Here is a 22,362-nt window from a genome sequence, read left to right on the forward strand (position 1 = left end):
CCAACATTGCCTGCTACAGCGCCCAAAACCCACAGGGACTGTCAGAGCTACCAGAGACACCAAGGAGTTTCTGAGTAGCAGCCGTGTTAGTCTGTATTCGCAAAAAGAAAAGGAGAACTTGTGGCACCTTAGAGACGAACAAATTTATTTGAGCATAAGCTTTTGTGAGCTACAGCTCACTTCATCGGATGCATTTGGTGGAAAATTTTTCACCAAATGCATCCGATGAAGTGAGCTGTAGCTCACGAAAGTTTATGCTCAAATAAATTTGTTAGTCTTTAAGGTGCCACAAGTTCTTCAAGGAGTTTCTGGGGCTGCCGTTAGCTATTTATCCCAGCGAGATGAACAATGACCCTGGGACTCAGGTACCCCAGCCCCAAACAGGAGTGTAGAAAGTAGCCCAGGGCAGTGGTGCTCAATCAGGAGTACATGTATCCCTGGGGGCACCTAAGGTCTTCCAAGGGGTACATGAGTTCATCTAGATATTTGCCTAGTTTTAGAACAGGCTACATAAAATGCACTAGCGAAGTCAGTACGAAGTAAAATTTTATACAGACAATGACTTATTCATACTGCTTTATATATTACACACTGAAATGTAAGTACAATATTTATATTCCAATTGATTTATTTTATATTGCATGGTAAAAATGAGAAAGGAAGTAATTTTTCAGTAACAGTGTGGCTGTGACTCTTTTGTATTTTTATGTCTGATTTTTTAAGCAAGTAGTTTTTAAGTTTCAGAGTAGCAGCCGTGTTAGTCTGTATTCGCAAAAAGAAAAGGAGTACTTGTGGCACCTTAGAGACTAACAAATTTATTTGAGCATAAGCTTTCGTGAGCTACAGCTCACTTCATCGGAAGCATTCAGTGGAAAATACAGTGGGGAGATTTATATACATAGAGAACGTGAAACAATGGGTGTTACCATACACACTGTAACAAGAGAGTGATCACTTAAGGTGAGCTATTACCAGCAGGAAAGCGGGCGGGTGGACGGGACTTTTTGTAGTGATAATCAAGGTGGGCCATTTCCAGCAGTTGACAAGAACGTCTGAGGAACTTCTGGAAATGGCCCACCTTGATTATCACTACAAAAGGTCCCCTCCCCCCGACTCTCCTGCTGGTAATAGCTGATCTTAAGTGATCACTCTGGTTACAGTGTGTATGGTATCACCCATGTTCTCTATGTATATAAATCTCCCCACTGTATTTTCCATTGAATGCATCCGATGAAGTGAGCTGTAGCTTACGAAAGCTTATGCTCAAATAAATGTGTTAGTCTCTAAAGTGCCACTAGTACTCCTTTTAGTTTTTAAGTAGGTAGAACTTAGGGATGCGCACAATAAATCAGAAAGGGGTACATTAGTCTGGAAAGGTTGAAAACCACTGGCCCAGGGGAGCCGAATATAATTGTTTTGGCTGGATTTCTCTGCTGACCCAGTGGTGGACCGTTCCACCACTCTTAGGGCCCTGGGCTAGAGTCGGTTGGGCCTGGGTCCCCCTTCCCCCTGCCACCCACCCAGGGATGGCAGGCTCCCCACTCTAGGCCAAGAGGCCTGTGTTTGTTGGTGGTTTGCCAGAGCCAGGACCCCCAACTGTTTGCTGCCCAGCCCTGCTTGAGTGCCTGGGCTTATAGACTTTACTGCTCTGCCCTGACTACAGATGAGAATTCTCTGTTTGGTGCCCCATCCTGACTGGGGGCCTGGGGGCCTAGACTCATTACTGCTCTGTCCTGAATACAGGCCAGAGCCTCCTAACTGCTAGCTGCCCCACCCTGCCTGAGGGCCTGGGATTATAGACCTTGCAGCTCGAACCTGATTGCAGGCTAGAGCCCTCTGTTTGGTGCCCCGCCCTATCGGAGGTCCTGACCCCTTAGACTCATTACTGCTCTACCCCACCAAGTGGTGGAGACCCCGGTGCTAATTCCCCCTGAAATGTGCCCTTTCAGAAGCTTTGTTGCAAAGGAGCGTGGCCTCCCTCCCAGAGGGATGGAGAGACAGCCACGACCACCTCACAGACAGAAAACATCATATTGCCTCTACATAAATTCATGGCATGCCCACTGTGACAGTGGACCCCATATTCTTCACAGTGATATTACTGTTAATTGATTATGGCATCATCATAATGCATTTTATGCAAGATAGGTCATGTGAGATATTGAAAATTTTATAATTTACTGAATATGATTATCCTATTTGTATGCATGTATCCTTTTTGTATCTCAAGTTAAGAATACTGATTATGTATCTGTGTTACAAATGTGTTTACACATGGGCAACACCCACTAAGCAGAATGCACTCAGTCTAGATGGCTGGATGGGAAAGGCCCATTCAGGTTAATGAGCCATTAGGAGAAAACAATAGGCCTTAGAAGAAGCTTATCACCACTAGTGGGGGGAGGAGGGGGCCTTCCTGAGGAACCTACAAACAGCCTCTGACTCATGGCTGATATGACACTACAGGGACTTGTGACCAGGTCACCTGGTGCTGGACTCCATCTTGGAATACCAGTGTTTTTCCACTGACTGGCATGGGAACAAAGCTTTGACACAAAGGGTTCCTGCCACATGCAACAGCTAATTCAGGCAGGGGAGTGAAATCATCGTGGTTCTTCACTGACTCCCCATGCAAAGAGACTCCTGAAAACACCTGAGGAACAAAGACTGAACTGGGGGAAAGTGCTGGACCCAGGCTAGAGGTATTTTTAGCCCATGAACAAAACACCTGGGGATTCCAAGTTGTAAGTTAGTGCAGCTTACCTCTTAAGAGCCTGCATCTGCTTGCGTCATCATTTAAGGTGAGAATTTTCTATTCATATCCGATCTATATAGAATATAAGCAAAAGAACATAAAAATAGCCATACTGGATCAGACCAAAGGTCCATCTAGCCCAGTATCCTGTCTTCCTACAGTGGCCAATGCCAGATGCTACAGAGAGAATGAACAAAACAGGTAATCATCAAGTGATCCATCCCTTGTCGCTCATTCCCAGCTTCTGGCAAACAGAGGCTAGGGCCACCATCCCTGCCCATCCTGGCTAATAGCCATTCATGGACCTATCCTCCATGAATTATGTAGTTCTCTTTGAACCCTGTTATAGTCTTGGTTTTCACAACATCCTTTCGCAAAGAGTTTGACAGGTTGACTGCGCATTGTGTGAAAAAATACTTCCTTGTGTTTGTTTTAAACCTGCTGCCTATTAATTTCACTTGGTGACCCCTTTTACTTGTGTTATGCGAAGGGGTAAATAACACTTCCTTATTTACTTTCTCCACACCAGTCATGATTTCATTATATTAAACTTAGTTTGCATGTTTTGTGTATTTGCAAGGTAATCTGCTTTGATCTGATTGCTATCCCTTATAATCACTTAAAATCTATTGCTTGTAGTTAATAAACTTGGTTTTGCTTTTTCTAAAAGCAAGGTGTCTGTTAATCATAACTCGGGGCAATATTGTTGTATATTCCTCTCCACATTGAGGGAGGGGACATATTTCATGAGCTTACGCTGTACAGTTCCCTGTGCAGTGCAAGGTGGTATAATTTTGGGTTTACACTCCAGAGGGGGTGCTTGCCTTAGGAACTGATTGGATTCCAATCTCCAGTACGCACAGCTGTATGACCCAGCGTTTCCATTCTCTGCTGTGAACTTCAGCCGGGCTCGAGCATTAGGGTTGAGGACTATGCTGGAGTCCTGCTGCCCTTTGTGATAGAAGAATCTGTATCCTGAAACCTCCTCATGCCCAGGAGCCGAGCACGTGAGGTTAACCTGCTCCCCTGGGAGATACACTGTGTACCAGAAAGAAAAGGAGTATTTGTGGCACCTTAGAGACTAACAAATTTATTTGAGCATAAGCTTTCGTGAGCTACAGCTCACTTCATCGGATACATTCGGTGGAAAATACAGTGGGGAGATTTATATACACACACAGAGAACATGAAACAATGGGTTTTATCATACACACTGTAAGGAGAGTGATCACTTAAGATGAGCTATTACCAGCGGGGGGGGGGGGGGGGAAGAAGGAAAACCTTTTATGGTGATAATCAAGGTGGGCCATTTCCAGCAGTTAACAAGAACGTCTGAGGAACAGTGGGGGGTGGGGGGAGAAATAACATGGGGAAATAGTTTTACTTTGTGTAATGACCCATCCACTCCCAGTCTCTATTCAAGCCTAAGTTAATTGTATCCAGTTTGCAAATTAATTCCAATTCAGTAGTCTCTCGCTGGAGTCTGTTTTTGAAGTTTTTTTGTTGAAGGATAGCCACTTTCAGGTCTGTAATCGAGTGACCAGAGAGATTGAAGTGTTCTCCGACTGGTTTTTAAATGTTATAATCCTTGACGTCTGATTTGTGTCCATTTATTCTTTTACGTAGAGACTGTCCAGTTTGACCAATGTACATGGCAGAGGAGCATTGCTGGCACATGATGGTATATATCACATTGGTAGATGCGCAGGTGAACGAGCCTCTGATAGTGTGGCTGATGTGATTAGGCCCTATGATGGTGTCCCCTGAATAAATATGTGGACAGAGTTGGCAACGGGCTTTGTTGCAAGGATAGGTTCCTGGGTTAGTTGTTCTGTTGTGTGGTGGGTGGTTGCTGGTGAGTAATTGCTTCAGGTTGGGGGGCTGTCTGTAAGCAAGGACTGGCCTGTCTCCCAAGATCTGTGAGAGTGATGGGTTGTCCTTCAGGATAGGTTGTAGATCCTTGATGATGCGTTGGAGAGGTTTTAGTTGGGGGCTGAAAGTGATGGCTAGAGGTGTTCTGTTATTTTCTTTGTTGGGCCTGTCCTGTCGTAGGTGACTTCTGGGTACTCTTCTGGCTCTGTCAATCTGTTTCTTCACTTCAGCAGGTTGGTATTGTAGTTGTAAGAATGCATGATAGAAATCTTGTAGGTGTTTGTCTCTGTCTGAGGGGTTGGAGCAAATGCGGTTATATCTTAGAGCTTGGCTGTAGACAATGGATCATGTGGTGTGATCTGGATGAAAGCTAGAGGCATGTAGGTAGGAATAGCGGTCAGTAGGTTTCCGATATAGGGTGGTGTTTATGTGACCATCGCTTATTAGCACCGTAGTGTCCAGGAACTGGATCTCTTGTGTCGACTGGTCCAGGCTGAGGTTGATGGTGGGATGGAAATTGTTGAAATCATGAAATTGTTGAAATTCCACCATGTTAGGAAGAGATGGAAATGAATAGAGCTTTGAAATGCAAGTCTATGTTGTTAGAGAGAGAAGGGTAGATGTTTGCTCAGGTCTTGTGATATAAGCAAACAAGTCTTGTCTATTGCTATAGCTTTGATTCAAAGATCAAAAGAGGAATATTAACATTTAGGAAGACACTTGAGTGAAATATATTATTGTCTCTTTGAAGTTTGTGGTAACCTGTATCTGAACTGTTTAATGGATAAATTATCCTGTGCTAATTGCCAGGATGTTTAGGAGAAGTAAAGTTAAACCTATTGTTTTCTCAGGCCAAAAGGCTGCTAGAAAAGTATAAAAACCCTGGGACACGATTCTTCTTCATCTCAGACCTGCTTTGGGTTTCAAGAGGGGGAAACCTTAAGCCATAAAGATTGAGATCCCCAGTCACTGACTGGAGTCACCCTGAATATGGACATTGGACTATAACCTATGGATTATTTCTAAAAGGACTTTTGGCAACTACAAGCTCATCTCTGCTCTGTATCTGAACTTCAAGAATTGAATTCAAGTCTGTATGTGTATTGATCTTTTAACCAACACTCTCTCTCTCTTTTCTTTTTTAATAAATTTTAATTTAGTTTAAAATAATTGACTATAAGTGTGTATTCTGGGTAAGAGCTGAGTTATCATTTGACCTGGGTCCGGGGCTTGGTCCTTTGGGATTGGAAGAACCTTTTCTTTTAAATGATGAAATCAGATTTTCAGAATTTATCATCCTATGTTTGACATGTGTGTCTGGCTGGAGGCCTGAGGCTGGGTACTTTAGGGGAACTGCGTTATTTGGGCTTCTGAGTAACCAGGGAGGTGCTAGCTTAGAGACTAACAAATTTATTTGAGCATAAGCTTTCATGAGCTCACGAAAGCTTATGCTCAAATAAATTTGTTAGTCTCTAAGGTGCCACAAGTCCTCCTTTTCTTTTTGTGAATACAGACTAACACAGCTGCTACTCAGAAACCAGGGAGGTACTGTAGAAGCTGTTTTGGGCTGGCTGGGTAAATCTAAGTTTCGGAGTATCCACCAGCATTAGGGTTTGTCTGCCCCGTTCTGTTTGCAGTTCACCCGGATTGAGTGACCTCAGCTGGTTCCCACGGGCAGCATCCTCACACCTCCACAAAGCTGGGGAAATTCCAGCTCCCCTGTCTGTGCATCATCACAGCCCCCACTCTACAGCCTGCTCCCCTCAGATAACCCCCCACTGACCCGCAATCTGCTGCTCCCCCCTCCCATGCGCAGAGGAGATAGCAGGCTGGGTGGGACCCAGTCTGTGCCAAGGTGCAACTTAGGGCCAGGGACAAGGGCAGGAGCCCAGGAGAGAAGCTGCCTTTCCCACTGGGGATTAGAAGCATCGGGAAAGAGCTGGACTATGCCCCAGCATACATTTTCTGTCCATCCAGGGAGAGCGGGTGAGGGAATGTTAAGTGTGGGAGGGTCCTTCATCCACCTGGGGCACCCCAAGATCACCACACTCTGCATCCTGGGGAAGTGGGATGCAAAAATGGGGGAGGGTTATTGATGTAAATGCTTCAACCCCAAGATCCCCATTCCCATCAGGGAATTCACCCCATGTTCTCCATCCAGGGGATAGAGACAGAAGAGGGTGGAGAACCTGTCAGCCGACCATCAAACCTGCCTAGCAGTAACTAGAAGGCATCCAAGAGAAATAAGCAAAAAGAAAAGGAGGACTTGTGGCACCTTAGAGACTAACAAATGAGGAAGCTCGGCTGGATGTGGGGAAGGGAGAGGGGAGTTTTCCCACCCACCATGTTTCCTCTGGAGTCTTGGCAGAACCTGCTTTTAATGTCCCACTGGGGGGTACTGGGTCTGTGCCCCTGGCCCTGAGTCCTGTGTGGGAGCCGAGAACTGGGGAACAGAGAGAGCTTCCCCCCTCCAACTCAGCCCCACCCTGGTGGGCCCTGCCTGGGGGGGACTCAGTGTAATGGGGAGGTGGGTGCTCATTCTCCATGGCCCATTCAGCCCTCACTCTCTCTGCTGAGGCTGCCAATGAGGGGCTGGGTAGCACCCATGGGAATGGGGGCACCTTCTACCCTATGGTCTGCGCTGGGACCCACCAAAGGGACCCCCAGGGAGGCATCAGCTGGGGTCGCTCTTCCACCCCCATGGACGTGGGTCTGGACTGGAGTTGCTGCTGCTGGAGCAGGATCCATGGGAAATGCCTGTGAAAGGGGCAGCCTGACCCACCCAAGGGATGACATGGGGCACCTGGGAATCCCCCTTTCCTTTGAATTCCAAACATCTGAGTGTGAGAGGAGGGGGATCCCCACCACAAGCATCTCAGCAAGGACAGGAGACATCGTTACCTGCAGGAGACATCAGCCTGGGGAGAATCTGGAGAGAGGCTGGAAGAGAAGAGAGCTCTGGGGAGGGGATGGGGCCGAGTGGGATGGAGGGATGTGGGGCAGGGTGGAGGAGTCTCCAGACAGACAGGGGGCTGTGGGCCAAGGGAGGTCACTTACCTGCAGAGGCAGAAGGAGAGTTAGCGCCATGCTGAGCTGGTCGCTCTGGGCTGGGAGCTGGGTTCTCAGCTCAGCCACCGGCCCCCGTCTAGGTGCAAGGAGGGGGCAGGGCCCCTCCCCTCTGATGGAGGCAGAGGAAGTCACAGCCTCATTTGCAGTCACTGGGCGGCTGAACAGGCAGCAGCATCTCAGGTAAGGAGGGGCTGAGGGCAGCTGGCCACTTCCCGCCACCTTCTCCAAGCCTTGCACTGGCTTTTGTACTTCAATGCAGCGCTGGTGGGTGGGGCCGGAGCAGCAGCCCCAGGGGACTGGATCTTCCCAGGCTGGCCCAGAGTCTCAGGTGGTGTAAAGGACCCTTCTTTGCGTTACACTGGTTTACACCCACTTGGGAGCTATGGCCCATTGACCCCAGCCAGGGATCTGGGCTATTAACCCCAGCTGGGGATCTTGCTTGTTCACAGTGATGACTCTGAAGCCAGGCCCCTGGTCCTGCTTTGGACTTAGGGTGGGATGAAGGGGCTGCAGGGGTTGGGGAGCCTGGGGGGAGATGGAGAATTATGTTTATGTGGGTTTAGTTTACTGGCCTTTTCATTTATCCCCACACGGGAGCATCTTTAAAGTGATGCGGCTGGAAGGCTCCATCTTGAGAGAACAAATCACTGCTGGGTTTGAGCTATGTAACAGCAGCTGTGCCCCAGCCCTGATGGGGATGCATTTCGGTAGGTTGCTGGAGCATTCACGGTGCCTAAAACCCTTTCACATCCTGTGGAGGTTTCTCAGATCTCACTCTTGGACCTTCCACCACAGCCTCCCCCTCCAGGCTGAAATTCCAGGGAAGCGATTGCAGCTCAAATGGGTCACCCTGTAGAAAGAGTCCAAGGCACAGAATGAAGGTACCGCCTTTCCAGAGCAAGCCAGAAGCAGGAGACGAGGAAGATGAGGCTGTTGGTGAGGCAGAAGGAGCCACCCACCGCCAGCTCCAGGACCCAGAGGAAGCTGCAAGCTGCAGAAGAGAGGAGAATCACAAGTGGAACCGGCAACCAATGGATGCCACAAAGGGAGGACCTTGTCTCCTGTTGGTTAGTATATGAGCATGGTGCAGGGTTGGAGTTCAGTGAGGTGCAGGGGAAAAATGCCCCCTGTTGAGCCCCCACCCTGCTCCCTGCAGCACAGTGTCCCAAGGGCAATGCATTGAACGTGGCTGGGGTCACCCATCCTTGCTGAGCATGACAGATCGGAGTTCACGAGGCAGGACATGGTGTGAAATGGAGCCCGGAGGGTTAATGACCTTCATGGCTACTTGTGTTTGTGTCCTCCACGGTCTGCAACAGGCTCCCAGGCAGAGCCCACAAGAACAACAATGAAATTCTCTGGCACCCTCCATCTCTGAGACACTCCATTTGTTTCTCTGAAAGTTCATGAGGCAGAGTTTTCTACAATTCCGACTCAAAGCAGGGAGAGATGTGATGAAGCTGGGGCTTTGCTTGTTTTTTCAATGATGTTTGGGACTCTGTTTCTCTGGGTATTACTGGTTTAACGGGGTGGTGGGAGAGGGAGTTCGGTGTTACAGAGGGCCAGTAGTGGCACTAGGGACCATGGACATCGGCCTGGAGAATGGATACCCCAGCAACCAGTGACTGGGAGGCTCAGCTCGGAAGTCACAGCTGGTTCTGGCCAGTGGAAGGACAATGGGCTGTGGAGAGAGGACCCCGGTGACCCGACCAGCTGAATCCAGCCAGTGGGGAAACAAAGGATGGATGAGATGAGAGGAGAGGCTGAGAGGAGAGGAGGCTCTGGTAACCTGTTTACCTGGGACAAAAGATAAAGGACAGAGGCAAGGCTTGGGGGAAAGTGATATTGGATGCCCAGCTGGAAGGAAGGGGCTGCTGGACTGGGGAAAGAGAGCAGACAGAGCCCCCCTGGATGCAGGAGAGACCTAGATGTGCTGAGGGTTGCTAGGCCCGAGGGCCTGGAGAGTTTCCTAAGTTGTGTTCAGATGCTCAATAAACCCTTCTGCTTTATGCCGGCTGAGAGTCGCTCCTGTCTAGAGAACAGGGTGGCATTGTTCCCTCTGGGCGTGGATGCCCCGGAGGGCCAGAGCAAGGGGACTCCCTGAGGACGCCCACGACAGGCGTGCTGAGGGCTCAGAGAGGTGTGGTTCCAGGAGGGAGAGGGGCTTAACCCCCAAGAAAGAGTGGACCCCCGGGAAGGGCTGTGGCTCTGAAGGAGGTTCCTCCCAGGGACCGTACAGAGCCGAGAGAGCACGAGTCCTGTGAGTCCATGACAGAGGCACAGAACCTCTAAATGTTAGTTTAAAACACACCCCAAGGCCACAACAGGACCAGAGGGCTGGTTTTAGAGTCATCGCCATGAATGAGCGAGATCCCGAGCTGGGGTCAGTGGGACGTAGCTCCATTGGACCCAAAGGGGAAGATCCCCAGCTGGGGTCAATGGGCCCAGATCCCCCTGCTGGCGTACACCAATTTAACTCACCTTAGGTTCCTTTAGCCCTGCTGAATCCCTAGCCCACCCCTGGAGGTGTGAGTTACCTGGGGCTGTTGCTGCAGCCCCTCCCACCAGTGTCAGCTGTGGGAAAAGGCCAGCTCCCCTCTGCACGCCCTGCGCACAAGGAACCGTGTCTCTCCAGTCCCCAAGCTGAGCGGTGACCACACCTGAGGCTGTGACTTCCTCTGCCTCCATCAGAGGGGAGGAGCCCGTTCCCCTCCTTGCACCCAGACGGGCCGGTGGCTGAGCTGAGAACCCAGCTCCCACCCCAGAGTGATCAGCTCAGCATGGCGCTTAATCTCCTTCTGCCTCTGCTGGGTAAGTGACCTCCCTCGGCCACCCTCCCTCCCTCTGTCAGTCTGCCTTGTGATCCCCCCACCTACGTCCCTCCATCCCCCTACTCCCCCCATCCCCTCCCCGGAGCTCTCACCCCGGCTCTTCTCTTCTCTTCCAGCCTCTCTCTGGATGCTCCCCAGGACGGCGTCCCCCGCAGGTAGCGACGTCTCCTGTCCTGGCTGAGATGCTCGCGGTGGGGGTGGGGAGGTCTCAGACAGTGGGGGTGGGGATCTCCCTCCTCCCACACTGTGATGTTTGGCATTTCAAGGAAAGGGGGATCCCCGGGTGCCCCCTTCTCACCCCTGGGTGGGTCAGGCTGCCCCATGCACAGGTGTCTGCTGTGGAACATGCAGCAGCATCAGCTCCACTCCAAAGCCACGACCATGGGGCCGGAAGAGAGACTCCAGCTGATGGCAGGAGTCCCAGCCCAGGCCGTAGGGGAGAAGATGCCCCTGCCCCCATGGGCGCTACCCAGCCCCTCAATGGCAGCCTCAGCAGCAAGAGCGAGGGATGAACGGCCAAAGAGACTGAGCACCCACCTCCCCATTACACTGAGTCCCCCCTGGGCAGGGTCCCATCACTGGGGGCTGTGTGTGGAGGGGGGCAGCTCTCCCTGCCCCAGCTCTGGGCTCCCATGGTGGACTCAGTGCCAGGGGCACAGACCCAGCACCCCGCCCCCAGGGGGACATTAAACACAGGTTCTGCAGAGACCCCAGAGGAAACATGATCGGGGAAAAACTCTCCCCTCCCGTCCCCACATCCGCCTGAGCTTCCTCATTTCTCTTTCTCTTTGAAGTCTTCTAGCTACTGCTAGGCAGATCTGATGGACGACTGACAGGTTCTGCCCCTTCTTCTTCCCCTGCCCCCTGGGATAGAGAATTTGGGGTGAATACCCTGATGCGAATGAGGGTCTTGGGGTTGAAACATTTGCATTAACAACCCTCCCCCCTTTTTGCACCCCACTTCCCCCAGGGGGAGAGTGGGGGATCTGGGGGTGCCCCAGGTGGATGAAGGACCCTTCCCCCCCAGCTCCGCTCCACATGCCCCTAGTCCCTCGTGAAAAAGGCAGATTGTCTCCTTGGCTCCTGCCCTTCTCCCTGAATTGCTCCTTGCAACAGTCTAGTCCCACCCACCCTCTCATCCTCTCTGGGTGCACAGGACGGAGGAGCAGCCCTTTAGGGGTCAGTGGAAGGACATGGGGGGAGCAAGCTGTGGGATGGAGGCTGTTAAGTTTCACAGATGGGGGAGCTGGAATTTGCTCAGCCACACAAAGGCTGGGTCCATCTTATAGTGAGAGACTCCAGGAGCTGGAGGTGTTTAGCATAACAAAGAGAATGTTAAGGGGGAGTTGATCACAGTCTAGCAGTTCTGGGAACAGAAATTGGACAATCGACGGCTCTTCAATAGAATAGACAAAGATCTAACACGACCCAGTGCCTGGGAGCTGAAGCTAGACAAATTCAGGCTGGAAATAAAGTACAGATTTTAAGAGTGAGGGGAATTCATCACTGGGACAATTCACCAGGGGCTATGGTGGATTCTCCGGTGCTGGTGATTTCTGAATCAAGCCTGAATGTTTCTCTCAGAGATCTGCTCTAGGTCACAGAGGAATCAATTCAGGGAAGTCCTGGGGCCTGGGTGACACAGGAGGTCAGTCTCCATGATAACAATGGTCCCTTCTGGCCTTGGGATCTATGAAAAGATCCCGGAGAGAGAGAGAGAGAGGGAGAGAGACAGGCCGTGGTTTATTTGCCATGGTGTATTTCTCAGCGTGGGGGGTGGGTGCTGGGCACTGAGACGACACTGGTTTGTGATCATGTCTGTCCAGGACTCATCTCTTCCCCCTTCTCCCTTTTCCTTATTCCATTGTGGCCTCTCCCTCTGCACTGACCCCTCTGCCTCTGTTCCAGCTCACCCACTGGCCTCCACGTTCTCTCTGGACCACGGGTAAGCAGTGTAACTCCCAGGGGAGCGAGCTACCTTCACGTCCTCAGCTCCTCAGCATGAACAGGTTTTGGGATACAGATTCTCCTGTCAAAAAGGGAAGCAGGGTAACAGTGTAGTCTTCAGCCCTAATGCAGGAGCCTGGCTGGATCTTTGTTCTCCAGTTGGTCAATGCTGGCTGCCTTCCTGCAGAGGGTGGGCCATCCATGGTCATTAGTTGCCCTAGGCCTCAATCACACCCATAGAATCATAGAATATCAGGGTTGGAAGGGACCTCAGGACGTATCTAGTCCAACCCTCTGCTCAAAGCAGGACCAATCCCCAATTTTTGCCCCAGATCCCTAAATGGCCCCCTCAAGGGTTGAATTCACAACCCTGGGTTTAGCAGGCCAATGCTCATACTACTGAGCTATCCCTACCCAGATCTCTTTGTCTCTGCAAAGACTAAACAATGTTTTGCCTCTACCTAGTTAACCATGCAACACATAGGGGAAATTGAGGCATGCACAGTAATTATAGGAAACATTATGGAAAATCCCCATACAGTCACACACCCCAACAGCTAACCTTCACCCCGTCTCTGGTCAGGGCCACTTCCCGCATCTCAGACATTCCGTGGTGGGCACAGGAATCCCCCCGATCAACAAAAAATGGGCACTGCTATAAGGAAGCTCACAACGCTGGGGTCTGAGGTGAGCGCTTCTGTGAGGAAGCTCACAGCGCTAGGGACATTGCTGGGCACAGTCAGGGCCACCCACTGTAAATCTTCAACCCTGCAGCTGCCTGGATTCCTGAGTCATGGTTTCTATCAGGAGAGGGATTGGTTTCTATGATGTTACAACAACCCCCTGCTGGCACCAATGTGCCAGGATCACCTACTGCCATGTATATTGGAGGGGAAAGTGCTCAGCACCTGGCAGGAAAAACACCATAGGATACAAATTTCCTCTATCAAGTCACGGATTTGGTCTCTAAAGAGGTCCCTGGTCCCAGTGGAGTGGCCAGCTAATGCTTACACCTGAGACAGAGATTACCCGTAATTTACCCCTTCTGTGCACTGGGCAATCCAGTAAAGCCAGGGGATCCCACACGGAGAGGCCCAGCCTCCTGCTGGGTAACATGTGGGCACAGTGCAGGGTTGGGGTTCAGTGAGGTACAAGGGTGCAGAGTGTTTCCCACAGAGAAGTCTCCATCCCCCTGTAATTTCTGAGATGAATTTGACCTGGTAACATCTGCCCTCAAAGTCCCAGGTCCTTCCAGAGATCCCTGCTGGGTGTGACCCTTCTTCTCTATCTAACACTGAGCCCTGTTTTCCAGAACCTCTGTGGCCCCAACACTCTCCCTGAGCCATGCTCTCCCCGGGTACCTCTCCGGAGATCCTGTTCCAATGGCACGCTGGGCTGCCCGTGGGGTCACGAACTTGCAGGATTTTAATGTGACAAGCTCTGCAGCTCCTGTTACAGTGTGGGGTCAATGCCCATGATCACACAGGGTCAGGAAACCCTCCCCAGCCCGGTCAGCCCCATCTGTGCAAAGGCTCCCTGCACCACAGCAGAATCTCCAGACACTTTAAAACACACCCCAAGGGCCCAGTGGGACCAAGGGGCTGGTTTCTGAGTCTTTGCCGAGAATCAGAGTAGCAGCAGTGTTAGTCCGTATTCACAAAAAGAAAAGGAGGACTTGTGGCACCTTAGAGACTAACAAATTTATTAGAGCATAAGCTTTCGTGAGCTACAGCTCACTTCATCGGATGCATTTGGTGGAAAATACAGAGGGGAGATTTATATACACACACAGAGAACATGAAACAATGGGTTTTTTCATACACACTGTAAGGAGAGTGATCACTTAAGATGAGCTATTATCAGCAGCGGGGGGGGGAGGGAGGAAAACCTTTCATGGTGACAAGCAAGGTAGGCTATTTCCAGCAGTTAACAAGAACATCTGAGGAACAGTAGGGGGTGGGATGGGGGGAGAAATAACATGGGGAAATAGTTTTACTTTGTGTAATGACTCATCCATTCCCAGTCTCTATTCAAGCCTAAGTTAATTGTATCCAGTTTGCAAATTAATTCCAATTCAGCAGTCTCTCGTTGGAGTCTGTTTTTGAAGTTTTTTTGTTGAAGGATAGCCACCCTCAGGTCTGTAATCGAGTGACCAGAGAGATTGAAGTGTTCTCCAACTGGTTTTTGAATGTTATAATTCTTGACATCTGATTTGTGTCCATTTATTCTTTTACGCAGAGACTGTCCAGTTTGACCAATGTACATGGCAGAGGGGCATTGCTGGCACATGATGGCATATATCACATTGGTAGATGCGCAGGTGAACGAGCCTCTGATAGTGTGGCTGATGTGATTAGGCCCTATGATGGTGTCCCCTTAATAGATATGTGGACAGAGTTGGCAACGGGCTTTGTTGCAAGGATAGGTTCCAGGGTTAGTGGTTCTGTTGCGTGGTGTGTGGTTGCTGGTGAGTATTTGCTTCAGATTGGGGGGGCTGTCTGTAAGCAAGGACTGGCCTGTCTCCCAAGATCTGTGAGAGTGATGGGTCGTCCTTCAGGATGGGTTGTAGATCCTTGATGATGTGTTGGAGAGGTTTTAGTTGGGAGCTGAAGGTGATGGCTAGTGGCGTTCTGTTATTTTCTTTGTTGGGCCTGTCCTGTAGTAGGTGACTTCTGGGTACTCTTCTGGCTCTGTCAATCTGTTTCTTCACTTCAGCAGGTGGGTATTGTAGTTGTAAGAATGCATGATAGAGATCTTGTAGGTGTTTGTCTCTGTCTGAGGGGTTAGAGCAAATGCGGTTATATCGTAGAGCTTGGCTGTAGACAATGGATCGTGTGGTATGATCTGGATGAAAGCTAGAGGCATGTAGGTAGGAATAGCGGTCAGTAGGTTTCCGATATAGAGTGGTGTTTATGTGACCATCGCTTATTAGCACCGTAGTGTCCAGGAAGTGGATCTCTTTTGTGTACTGGTCCAGGCTGAGGTTGATGGTGGGATGGAAATTGTTGAAATCATGGTGGAATTCCTCAAGGGCTTCTCTTCCCTGGGTCCAGATGATGAAGATGTCATCAATGTAGCACAAGTAGAGTAGGGGTATTAGGGGACGAGAGCTGAGGAAGCGTTGTTCTAAGTCAGCCATAAAAATGTTGGCATACTGTGGGGCCATGCGGGTACCCATCGCAGTGCCGCTGATTTGAAGGTATACATTGTCCCCAAATGTGAAATAGTTATGGGTGAGGACAAAGTCACAAAGTTCAGCCACCAGGTTAGCCGTGACATTATCGGGGATACTGTTCCTGACGGCTTGTAGTCCATCTTTGTGTGGAATGTTGGTGTAGAGGCTTCTACATCCATAGTGGCTAGGATGGTGTTTTTAGGAAGATCACCAATGGATTGTAGTTTCCTCAGGAAGTCAGTGGTGTCCCGAAGATAGCTGAGAGTGCTGGTAACGTAGGGCCTGAGAAGGGAGTCTACATAGCCAGACAGATTGACAGAGCCAGAAGAGTACCCAGAAGTCACCTACTACAGGACAGGCCCAACAAAGAAAATAACAGAACGCCACTAGCCATCACCTTCAGCTCCCAACTAAAACCTCTCCAACGCATCATCAAGGATCTACAACCCATCCTGAACGACGACCCATCCCTCTCACAGATCTTGGGAGACAGGCCAGTCCTTGCTTACAGACAGCCCCCCAACCTGAAGCAATTACTCACCAGCAACCACACACCACGCAACAGAACCACTAACCCAGGAACCTATCCTTGCAACAAAGCCCGTTGCCAACTCTGTCCACATATCTATTCAGGGGACACCATCATAGGGCCTAATCGCATCAGCCACACTATCAGAAGCTCATTCACCTGCGCATCTACCAATGTGATATATGCCATCATGTGCCAGCAATGCCCCTCTGCCATGTACATTGGTCAAACTGGACAGTCTCTACGTAAAAGAATAAATGGATACAAATCAGACGTCAAGAATTATAACATTCAAAAACCAGTTGGAGAACACTTCAATCTCTCTGGTCACTCGATTACAGACCTGAGGGTGGCTATCCTTCAACAAAAAAACTTCAAAAACAGACTCCAACGAGAGACTGCTAAATTGGAATTAATTTGCAAACTGGATACTATTAACTTAGGCTTGAATAGAGACTGGGAATGGATGAGTCATTGCACAAAGTAAAACTATTTCCCCATGTTATTTCTCCCCTCCATCCCACCCCGCACTGTTCCTCAGATATTCTTGTTAACTGCTGGAATTAGCCTACCTTGCTTGTCACCATGAAAGGTTTTCCTCCCTCCCCCCCCTGCTGCTGGTGATGGCTCATCTTAAGTGATCACTCTCCTTACAGTGTGTATGATAAAACCCATTGTTTCATGTTCTCTGTGTGTGTATATAAATCTCCCCTCTGTATTTTCCACCAAATGCATTCGATGAAGTGAGCTGTAGCTCACGAAAGCTTATGCTCAAATAAATTTGTTAGTCTCTAAGGTGCCACAAGTACTCCTTTTCTTTTTGCCGGGAATGAGTGAGATCCCAGCTGGTGAGAATCAGCAAGACCTCCAAAGCAACCTATAGGTACCAACTTACATGAGCTGTAGCTCCATTATAGTTAACGGGGCCACATCCTCAGCTGGTGTCAATAGGCCGTAGCTCCATTCAGTCAATGGGACAGACCCCAGCTGGCATGTGTGATGGACCTCGGGGGGTACCCAGGGCTCAGAGGCACGTCGCTACCACCTGCCCTTAGTGCAGGGAAACCTAGTCTGTGCCTGCTGGGGGCAGCTCCCTGACACCCCCGTACTCAGCCACACAAGCCCTCCCCTCCCAGCCCCTGCAGGCTGAGCTGGCCCCGTGCTGGAGCTGCCCCCTCAGGTACCAAGTAGGGGACGCTGGTCCCACTGGGTTTCCCAGCAGCAAGATCTCTGCTGCTCAGTGATTATGTAATAGCGGGGGAATAGTCCCGCTATTGTGGGGAACTTTCCTGGCTTCTGCACGACCCCGGTGAAGTGGGCTAGCAAAGGATCTGAGTCCTCGCTCCCACTTCCTTTACCGAGTGGCCTCCCTGCCGTTGAGGACTCCCCTTCCCCTCTCCCGTCTGGCAGAGTCTTCATAACACCAACAAAGCTGGGCCCAGGATTCCTGGGGGCTCGACCCCCAACCTTGTTGTGGTCACTTAGGGTAGGAGCTAGGGTGTCCCCGCTCCGGGGGGCTCTCTCTGCACTGGATGCTTCACTGACCCACTGATACAGATGCAGTGATCCCCACCCATACAGTTCAAAGCAAATACCATTTATTAAACAGCAATCAATTTAGAAAAATAAGGTGAAAGGAAAACCTGTCACCCCGCTCTGTGGCCCGGGGATGTCACAACCAGCATCTCTGGAACGTCGGGGCAGTTCAGTCTGTTCCTCACATGGCCTAGCCCCTGCCCAGGCCCTGGCGATGCTGCAGCTCAGACACTTGCTCTGGCGGTGGCCGCACTCTCTGGCTCTAGGTGGCAGGACCCTGCTTCCCAGCGTCGCCCCCGCCCGGTCGGGGTTATGATCCCCCTCCACATCTGGCCTGCAGGGCCTCTCAGCTGGGGGCGTCTCCCTGCCCAGGGTCCCCCTCGCTCTCCCCAGCTGCTCACCGTGCCCGGCTCCGGACTGCTCCAGCCCCAGCTCCAGCCCCACCGCTCTCCCTCAGCTCCACCGCTCTGCCTCAGCCCGGCTGCTGCTGCTGCTCTGCCTCCAGCTCCCTGGGCTGCTTCTCTGGCCCCCTGGCTCTGGGGCTGCAGCTCTGCTCCCAGGACGGGTCTGCTCTGCAGGCTGCTTCTGTGACTCTGCTCCCAGCACTGACCTGCTTCCTGGGCTGCTTTTCTGGACCCTCTGGCTGGCCCGGCTCTGCTCCCCAGCCCAGCTCGAGCCCCTGCTCTCTCCTCAGCTCGGCCCCACTCTGCCTGACCCGGGCAATTCCAGCTCACATGGAGCACAGGGGCCCCCCCGGCCTCCTAACTGCCTGATCAGCCTGCCCGCCCTGTCAATCAGGCTGACCAGGAGCGCTGGTCTTGCCCCATTGTTCTGGGGACTGTCTGTCTCAGGGTCCTGATTTCCCATCGACCCTTCCCCTTTCTTTTGGTACTGGGAGCTAGCAACCAAAACACCCCACTGAGTTTCAGTAAGGGGACAACAGTTCCCTTACATTTGCATGCTTCGGAGGGGAAGTGATTCCTGGGCACTGAGCTGGGGCTGGCTGGAGTCTGTGTCCAGGATCCTTCCCTCTTCCACTCTTTCCTTGGCTCTTCCTCTGCTCCTGTGTCACCAGCCTCCCAAGCAGGAACTGTCTCCACGCCCGACCCCCTTGTCTTTTCCAGGCCCGCTCCCGGCTCCCCAGCTCACTGTGTTCCCGCAGCAGCCTGTCTACGTAATGGGAGAAGCTGTGACCCTGACGTGCTCAGCTGACAGGGCGTCCACCGTGCCCAGGATCCAGTTCTACAGGAACGGCCAGAAAATCCACTCCAAGGAACTCTCCCCACTTCCGAACCGTTACCGCAGCTCGATTCAAGTGTCTGGGGTGTCTGGATTGCAAGCCGAAGAGTACACCTGTGATTACTGGGAGACAGAGTCTGGGCTAGAGATCTCATCGGAGAGGAGCCGACCCATCTCCATAGCAGTGACAGGTGAGAGCCCCTGTCTCCCGCTGTTTGCTGGCCCAGTGGCAGGGTATCTCTTCTCTATGGATGGGGTGAGACACAACCTGGTTACTCAGCTCTGGACAGGGCCACCCACTGGAATTTCTGGCCCCTCCGGTAGTTTTTTGAGGGGGGTGTCAGTGCTACTTTGAGGTTCGGGGGCTCCTAGCCCGCGGTAACATTTGAGAACTTGGGGACGTTTAATGCAATGAACACCAAATCTCGCCTGTCTGTGCCCAGTGTCAGGCCCTGCTGTCAGACACTAAAGTTTGTCATTATAATGGCATTGCTAGAGGGAAGCTCGCAGCCCTGATCCCTGCTGACACGTACCAATTCTAACTCCTCTGCCCTGTAGCTTCATTCATGATTCTCATCAGGATATGGATAAGTTTATGGCGTCTTATCCAGTTCCCCTGCCGGTACCAATACACCAGGATCCCCTATTGCATATGTGTATGAGAGGGGAAGGTGCTACCCTAAGTTACTCTGCATCCATGGGTGAAGGCATCATCAGATGCACATTTTTCGATGTAACATCGCTGAAGAGATCCCTGACCCCTGTGGAGTTATCAGCTGACGCTCACAGCTCATACACAAACCACCCATATTCCTGCTGGGCACTGGGCAACCCAGTCCAGCCAGGGGATCCCACACAGAGAGGCCCTGCCTCCTGCTGGGTAACATGTGGGCACAGTGCAGGGCTGGGGCTTAGTGAGGTACAGGGGAGCAGAGATTTCAGAGTAGCAGCCGTGTTAGTCTGTATTCGCAAAAAGAAAAGGAGTACTTGTGGCACCTTAGAGACTAACAAATTTATTAGAGCATAAGCTTTCGTGAGCTACAGCTCACTTCATCGGATGCATTTGGTGGAAAAAAAGCAGAGAGTTTCCCATGGAGAAGTCTCCATCCCCCTGTAATTTCTGAGATGAATGTAACTTGGTAACATCTGCCCCTCACCTCCCAGGTCCTGCCAGAGATCCCAGCTGGGTGTGAGCCTTGTTCTGTATCTAACACTGAATCCTGTTTTCCAGACCTCTGTGTGAACCTGTCCCTCTCCCTGAGCAGCCTATGTACCTCCCCAGAGAGTTTGTTACATTCACACACTTCACTGCCCCGGGCTACGCAAACTTGCAGGATTCTGATGCAACAAGCTCTCCAGCTCCTGTTAAACCTCTTACTGCCAGTGTGGGGTCAATGCCCATCACACAGGCTGAGGGTTTGGGGAATGGAAAACCTCCCCAGCCCTGACATTTCCCGTCTGTGCAAATGCTCCCTGTGACACAGAAGAAACGTTGGTTTAAAAAACAGCCCGAGGCCCCAGGGAACCAGGGGGCTGGTTTCAAAGTCTTCACTAGGAATGAGTGAGATCCCAGCTGGTGAGAATCAGCAAAATCTCCAAAGGAGTCTATGGGTAGAGCTAGGTCAATGTAAATGAGCCCTCACTCCCTCGGAGTCAATGGGGCCAGACCCCAGCTAGCGTGTGTGATGCTCCCCAGGGGGTGCCCAGGGCTCTGAGGCACGTCGCTACCACCTGCCCTTAGTGCAGGGAAGCCTGGTCTGTGCCTGCTGGGGGCAGCTCCCTGACACCCCCGGCCTCAACCACACAAGCCCTCCTCTCCCAGCCCCTGCAGGCTGAGCTGGCCCTGGCCAGGAGCTGCCCCTCAGGTACCAAGGAGGGGACGCTGGTCCCACCGGGTTCCCCAGCAGCGAGATCTCTGCTGCTCAGTGTGTGCATGGCCCGGCAGGGACGTGGTCCCTGGGCACTGAGCTGGGGCTGGCTGGGGTCTGTGTCCAGGATCCCTCCCTCTTCTGCTCTCTGTCCGTGTCTTCCTCTGCTTCTGTGGCACCAGCCTCCAAAGCAGGAACTGTCTCTTCCCCTGACCCCCTTGTCTTTTCCAGCCCCCCTGCCGGCTCCCCAGCTCACCGTGTCCCCGCAGCAGACTGTCTACGTAACTGGAGAAACTGTGACCCTGACGTGCTCAGCTAACAGGGCATCTGCTCTGTCCGGGATCCGGTTCTTCAGACACAGCCAGAAAGTCCACTCCAAGGAACTCCCCTCACATCGGTACAGTTACACTGAGTCCATTCGACTGTCGGAGGTGTCTAGATCACAAGCCGGAACTTACACCTGTGAATCCTGGAAGACAGTGTCTGGGCGAGAGATCCCATCGGAGAGGAGCCGACTCATCTCCATAGCAGTGACAGGTGAGACCTCTCTGTCTCCTGCTGTTTGCTGGCCCTCTGGCAGGGTATCTCTCCTCCATTCACGGGGTGAGACACAGCCCAGTCACTCAGCTCAGGAATGGCCGCCTAGGGGGTTAGTGTTACTCCCTGGCTCTCTGGATCCTGTGGTGGGTTTTGCAGAGGCATTGGTGCTATTTAAGTTTTGGGGGATCCCAGGCAGAAGTAACATTTGAAAACTTGGGAGACAGACCAGTCCTTGCTTACAGACAGCCCCCCAATCTGAAGCAAATACTCACCAGCAACCACACACCACACAACAGAACCACTAACCCAGGAACCTATCCTTGCAACAAAGCCCGTTGCCAACTCTGTCCACATATCTATTCAGGGGATACCATCATAGGGCCTAATCACATCAGCCACACTATCAGAGGCTCGTTCACCTGCGCATCTACCAATGTGATATATGCCATCATGTGCCAGCAATGCCCCTCTGCCATGTATATTGGCCAAACTGGACAGTCTCTACGTAAAAGAATGAATGGGCACAAATCAGACGTCAAGAATTATAACATTCAAAAACCAGTTGGAGAACACTTCAGTCTCTCTGGTCACTCGATCACAGACCTAAGAGTGGCTATACTTCAACAAAAAAGCTTGAAAAACAGACTCCAAGGAGAGACTGCTGAATTGGAATTAATTTGCAAACTGGATACAATTAACTTAGGCTTGAATAGAGACTGGGAATGGATGAGTCATTACACAAAGTAAAACTATTTCCCCATGGTATTTCTCCCTCCCACCCCACCCCCCACTGTTCCTCTGAAATTCTTGTTAACTGCTGGAATTAGCCTACCTTGCTTGTCACCATGAAAGGTTTTCCTCCTTTTCCCCCCCCTGCTGCTGGTGATGGCTTATCTTAAGTGATCACTCTCCTTACAGTGTGTATGCTAAACCCATTGTTTCATGTTCTCTCTGTGTGTGTGTGTGTGTGTATATAAATCTCTCCTCTGCTTTTTCCACCA

At 51.2% G+C, this 22,362-nt stretch overlaps 1 protein-coding gene across 3 annotated transcripts in view; it reads left to right on the forward strand.

Annotated features, from left to right (window-relative positions):
- Window positions 1-10,273: 10,273 nt before the first annotated feature.
- The window catches only part of LOC119842272 (immunoglobulin superfamily member 1-like), a 31,324-nt gene continuing 19,235 nt past the window's right edge, over window positions 10,274-22,362 (forward strand). The window contains exons 1-4 of one of the 3 annotated variants that reach the window (XM_043495951.1): window positions 10,274-10,507; window positions 10,644-10,682; window positions 18,839-19,144; window positions 21,053-21,358. In XM_043495951.1, the coding sequence (XP_043351886.1) occupies window positions 10,477-10,507; window positions 10,644-10,682; window positions 18,839-19,144; window positions 21,053-21,358 (682 nt within the window). In that variant the 5' untranslated portion in view covers window positions 10,274-10,476. The remainder of the gene's footprint in view (window positions 10,508-10,643; window positions 10,683-18,838; window positions 19,145-21,052; window positions 21,359-22,362) is intronic. The other 2 variants (XM_038370199.2, XM_043495952.1) reach the window with 2 other exon arrangements.

This window comes from Dermochelys coriacea, chromosome 13 (genome assembly GCF_009764565.3).
Source record: "Dermochelys coriacea isolate rDerCor1 chromosome 13, rDerCor1.pri.v4, whole genome shotgun sequence".
In the NCBI taxonomy this organism is placed as follows: Eukaryota; Metazoa; Chordata; order Testudines; family Dermochelyidae; genus Dermochelys; species Dermochelys coriacea.